The sequence below is a fragment of the Coffea eugenioides genome, chromosome 3 (assembly GCF_003713205.1).
Source record: "Coffea eugenioides isolate CCC68of chromosome 3, Ceug_1.0, whole genome shotgun sequence".
Classification (NCBI taxonomy): Eukaryota; Viridiplantae; Streptophyta; class Magnoliopsida; order Gentianales; family Rubiaceae; genus Coffea; species Coffea eugenioides.
In genome coordinates, this window is record NC_040037.1 from 17,497,216 (window position 1) to 17,502,818 (window position 5,603).

At 36.3% G+C, this 5,603-nt stretch overlaps 1 protein-coding gene across 1 annotated transcript; it reads left to right on the forward strand.

Moving 5' to 3' along the window:
* The first annotated feature begins 1,989 nt into the window (after nucleotides 1-1,989).
* LOC113766212 lies at nucleotides 1,990-2,448 on the forward strand. The gene has a single exon (XM_027310424.1). The coding sequence runs from the start codon at nucleotides 1,990-1,992 to the stop codon at nucleotides 2,446-2,448; it is 459 nt and encodes a 152-aa protein (XP_027166225.1).
* Nucleotides 2,449-5,603: the final 3,155 nt, after the last annotated feature.

Sequence of the window (5,603 nt, forward strand, 5' to 3'; positions counted from 1 at the left end):
TGTTGACCAATTTTTACCTCATCCCACATCGGAGGCTTAGGATGGGCTGAAGGCTCTTCCTAACTATAAATAAGGGCCTTGGCTCTTCATTAGAAATCATCCCAAAATTGTCTATTCATCTTCTAAGACAATTTTCTTCTTTCTCCCTCTATTGTAATATTTCACTTTGTAGTCATTCTTAGTGAAATATAATTTGGTAGTGTCCAAGGACGTAGGCATTATTGGCCGAATCTCGTTAAATTCTGGTGTTTTTTATTTTGTTATTATCTGATCCACAACAAGTATATCTACTCCCGTGCAGCCAAGTACCATATCAAAATAGCAAGCAAACATAGCAAAATAGGCATGTAATAAACAAAGGAAGACTGAAGCCATACTTACAAGAATATCCTGGCCTATCCAGGAGTATGATGCCTTACGATTTGCAGCCCAAAAAATGGCAAAAGTTAAGCAAAATAGCAACACTAGCAGAGAGAGAATGGAGACCTCTCCAAGAAGTGGCAAATTTACAGTTTTCCTTCCACAATTTTTGCATTTGCTGCTCAATTAACAAGAAAATATAAATATTCAGAGTGCAAGAGGATTTATTAAGCACATAAAAACAATTGACAGGTTAGGATGAGGGGAAAAGAAAAGAGTAAGTGAACTGTACCTCAGAACAAGAGATACTATACAAGAATGCATTCCCTGCCAAAAAGCATTGCCCACGGAAAAGTACATATTAACGGAGTGAAGAGGCAAAAAGGTTGTTTAGAGTATTATCACATTTTAGCATGAAGAGAAATATAGTAGAATAAAATGAATGGCCATACAAAATCATAAATCACGTTGAAAGGAGTTGAATAATTCTTTAAATTGCAAGGCAAGCTTCACAAAGAAAAACTTTTGTCCAATTGGTCCCTAACATTTTCACAAAAAACTTTGTTAGTTCCTAACATTTAAAATCAGCCATAATAGTCCCTAACATATAAATTATGAATCAATTTGGTCCTGATACTCGTATTTGCTCATTTTTCCAGCTAAAAATAGCAAGTCTCTCTCACGTGGACATAATTTAAAAGAAAAAATCGAAAAACACACTTCGCTCCCCCGGATGAACATGAAATTGTTTAGAAAGCTTACTTCATAATTTAGGCAGCCATAGAATCTTCTCCTTGGATTTATAGGTTTCCAAAAAGTCACAATGAGGGGTTCCCTTTCACAAAGACATCGCTCGTTATATGGATCTATGGTACTCTTCAATAGGTTAGCTTCTTCTTCGCATTTTCTAGCTATTCTTCCTCAATTGCACAGTCTTCTAGTTGCAACTGCATTTTCCCTCTTCAAATTTGGTTTTGATGTAAGGCAATTATGGTTTAATTGGAAAAATATGAAGGAAAGATGGAAAACTCAACCAAAAAAGAAGTATATTTCTGATTTTGCCCTTGAAATTATACCCAAGTAAAAAATGTGCGCTATTTTTTGTTGGAGAAATGAGCAAATACAAGCATTAAAATCAAACTGACTCATAATTTTTATGTTAGGAATTATTTTGGCTGATTTTAAATGTTGGAACTAAAAAAGTTTTTTTTTTGAAAATATTAGGAACCAATTTGACAAATTTTCCTAAAATAAATAATAAGGGTGTAAATAATAACAAATAAAGTGCAAATACCATTCTCTTCTCCTCGACAAATTAAAAACATGAATGAATAAATTAGAAGGCATTAGTCACTGCATGAGGTGACAGGAACAAGACACGTTACCGCAGCCAACAAGAGGCACTCATCCCTCTCTCCCACCTTACCAAGGAGTTCTCAATGCCTTGGCTGCCAGCCAACCTGCCACTCGGCCTAGCTTCCCCAGGCCCTCTCCTCTACCTGTCGATCCATATTTCTTTCCCTTGACCCAACATAGCATTTTCCATCGTCAAGAACGTTTCAACAACATTAAAGACCCACACCCACAACATGTTTTTCTTCAGCAGCAAAATAAATAAAAGTTGAGGTAATGAATCATGTAGATGATGATACCAAAGAAACTGTTGCGTTCAGAGCCGTAAGCAGAGACGAGGAGGGGCGAAAGCATGCGGAGAAAGCGGAAGTAGACAGTCACAACGTGGACATGCTTGAGTACATAGAAAAGAAACTGATTGACAAGGGCGTCCAGAGACAAGACTGTCGTCCTATTGATGGGATTCTGTTAGGCCGTCAGCATAAGTCCGGTCACGGGGGAAAGCATACTTGGGAGGGTCCCAGGGACACGGCGGAGAATGAACTGGGTGCAGCTCCTCCTGCCATAGATGAAAACGATCCAAACTATGTGGATGAAGAGGCGGAGGACAGGATACTTTGGGGGGAGGTTAGTGGGGTCGCCGGGTTGGTGGTCGGAGAGTTAGAGCTCCCTAAACTTGCTGAAGAAAGTGTGGCTAGGATTGATGTTGATCCTCAATCGCTGACCAATATATAATTTTTTTTGTTTTTTCAATTGGAATGATTTTATTTTGTAACTGGGGAGGTTTAGTTTGTAGGCATGCAAACTTTGTGCTTTTCTTTTTATTTTTATTTTCTGGGTAACTTAAACTTAGTGCTTTTCTGCCTTTCTTTAGTAGCCCTGTTGTCTAGGTAGCAGTAACATTTTTTGTGGTCGCTTTTTAGTATTCCCCCCCCAATAAAATCAGCACTTCTGAGTTCATTTCTCAATAAGCACCAGTATTAGTGTGCAACTGTAATTGAACGCTTGATGGAATAAAGAAACATATTTCCTGTTGAATTTTAGTGTTTCCAATAAAATTGGGATCAAATTATCTAGTAGTCATTAAACCTTTGGATAGTTGAGTTTGGGTAATTCAAATATTAATAGTATATTTTTACTCACTGAACTATTAAAAATATAAATTTTGAGTCATTTCGCATGATGTCATTATTAATTCTGCCAAATTCAACTATTAATAATGTGTTTTGTGAATTGTGCATGCATTCAAATTTGGTAGAGTTAATGATGAAATCAGACGAAATTTCCTAAAATTTATAGTTGGATATGTAGAAATACAATATTATTTAAATTCACACATTCGATAGTTGAAATGTAATATCAATCATTAAGTGATCAAATTTTGACTGTTGAAAAAATTTAATGACTATCGTAAAATTTTACTCTAAAATTGGAGTTTCGACACTATAGAAGCTATGCGAATCTTCCAGCAATTTAAATTGCAACTGGCGTCGGTTATTCTCGTTCAGCAATGAGCACGGGGTAGGGGTGTCAACGAACCGAATCAAGCTCGAATACTAGTTTGATCGAGTTCGAGTTCAACAAAGTGCTTAAGACTCGAGATCGAGCTCGAGATCGACGAATATTAATTTCACATGCTCAAATTCAATTCGTAAGGAATTCGTGAGGATCGAGCTCGTGTTCGAAATTGCTCGAATTGAGGTCGAGCTCGAATTCGAGAGGTCGAGCTCGAACCATTAAAATTGTGATCATTTAAAGCTTGCTGAACCAAACAATCTACTATCCTTAAGCAGAATTTGTCCTTTATTCAGCCTTTTATGAACCAAATCACTTTGGCAGTGACATTTTCTAACAAATTTTGCCGGGGAAATGACAAGCTAATGCAAATGCAAAAACTTCAAATATAAATCACAATTTATGTGCAAAGTTACATCGAGACAAAAAGCATATGCATCACAAAAATGGATAGACTTGATACAATCTCGAAAATGGAAGATAAAAGCTCTGCTATACGTTACTGAACAACACTGTCCTAAGTCCAAACTCATCCATATGATTGAGAATCTAAGACAAGCCAGCTTTAAATATCAATTTAAAGCCAAAGCACCAAGCTATCAAAAATTTTGCAGCCGTTATGCAAGTTGTCAACCAATATCCAAATTCATCCATACATATTTTAACATCAAAACCAGCATCCAAATTCAAAGATAAGTCAGACAACCAACATCCACCAAGTAACACGAATAGAAAAAACAAAGACAAAGTGTCAACAACTCAACATTCAAGTGAATGTCTTCAACAGGCAATTTCAATTGTCAAGAAATAACCATACTTAAAAAAGTGAAACAAATTTTGCAAGTAAAGCAATAAAACAACAACTTCTTGTCCATTCCACGATAATCCTTTCCAACTTTCCAATTTCAACTACAGGCCCTATCAAAAAAAAATAATTTAAGTAATAAAATAGTAGTGGTAAAATCTAAAACAAGATCTTTGAAGAGGAATCGAAGTGTTAAACATAAACAATGTACCTTTCCAATTATCACATTCATTTTATGGGAAGTAGAATCTCTTTTGCTGCCTTCAATTTCTGCAAAATAATAATAACAATAAGTAATAAACTAATTTTGTTTCAATAACATGAATTTGAAATAAACTTACTTTTATCTTTTTTTTCACTCCATGAATGTTTCGGCACCAATTTCCGGCACACATAATCATTTCTATAGTTTCAGGAGCTAGTGAGGCTCTATAAGAGTCAATTACTCATGTGCGCTAAATGTAGCCTCAGAAGCAATTGTAGTAATAGGAATGGCAAGGATATCGGCTACCATCTTGGATAAAATTGGGAATGTGAGCTTGCTATTCTTCCACCAATTCAAACAATCAAATTCATGTCGCGGCACACTTGAATCAATCTTGATTGGACCCTTTTCCAAATAGATGTAATTCAGATTCTTGAGGCGCTCCAGTTTGATATTCCCTCACATACTCATCAAAATCATCCCAACCCGATCCAGAAGCATTACTTTCAGAAACACTACTTGAAGAAACCTGAGAATCCTTTCTATTTCCACCCTCACGGAATTCATTTGCTTGCAAATATTCATTGTATAATTCAAAGACAGCATTTCCAACCTTTTCAATATTTTGCTGAGCTTCACTAGGTGGAAAAAGTTTAGAAAAGCAATATTCTATAGCAGTCATTTTCTGTCGAGGATCTAAGACAGCAACCACAGCCATTAATAGATTACATTCTCCCCAATACTTATCAAATTTGAATTTTATCTTTCTCACCATTGCTCTTACGAAATCATCATCGTCATTAGCCTTACTATCTAAAACTAGCTTTATTCTCTTAATTTCTTGAAGAAACAAATTTGAAGTTGGATAGTCGCTACCTAAAATGATGTTTGTAGTTGCCCAAAATGTCTCTAAAATGCTGCATACTTTTTCAACTTTCTCCCAATCTACTTCGAATGGACAGCAATAATACTGTACGTCTCGTTCTCGATACATTGGGAAAATCTCTTTGAATTTGATTGCACGGTTCAACATCTCGAATGTAGAGTTCCACCGTGTCCTACAATCATGAATAAGCTTTCTTCCAGGGAGTCGAAACTGCTGCACAATTTCTGAAAATAAAATTTGTCAACTTTCTCTTCGACCCACAAAGTCAACACTGTCACGAACATTTTCTACTATGTCTAGAATCTCCCCGAGACCATCTTGCACCATCAAATTCAGCACATGAGCACAGCATCGAACATGAAAAATTTTGCCACCACAAGCTAAGGGGTTACACCTCGAAAACGTGTCCTTCAGTAACCGGACAGCCACATCATTAGCTGAGACATTGTCGACCGAAATTGTAAAAATTTTGGTCTCGA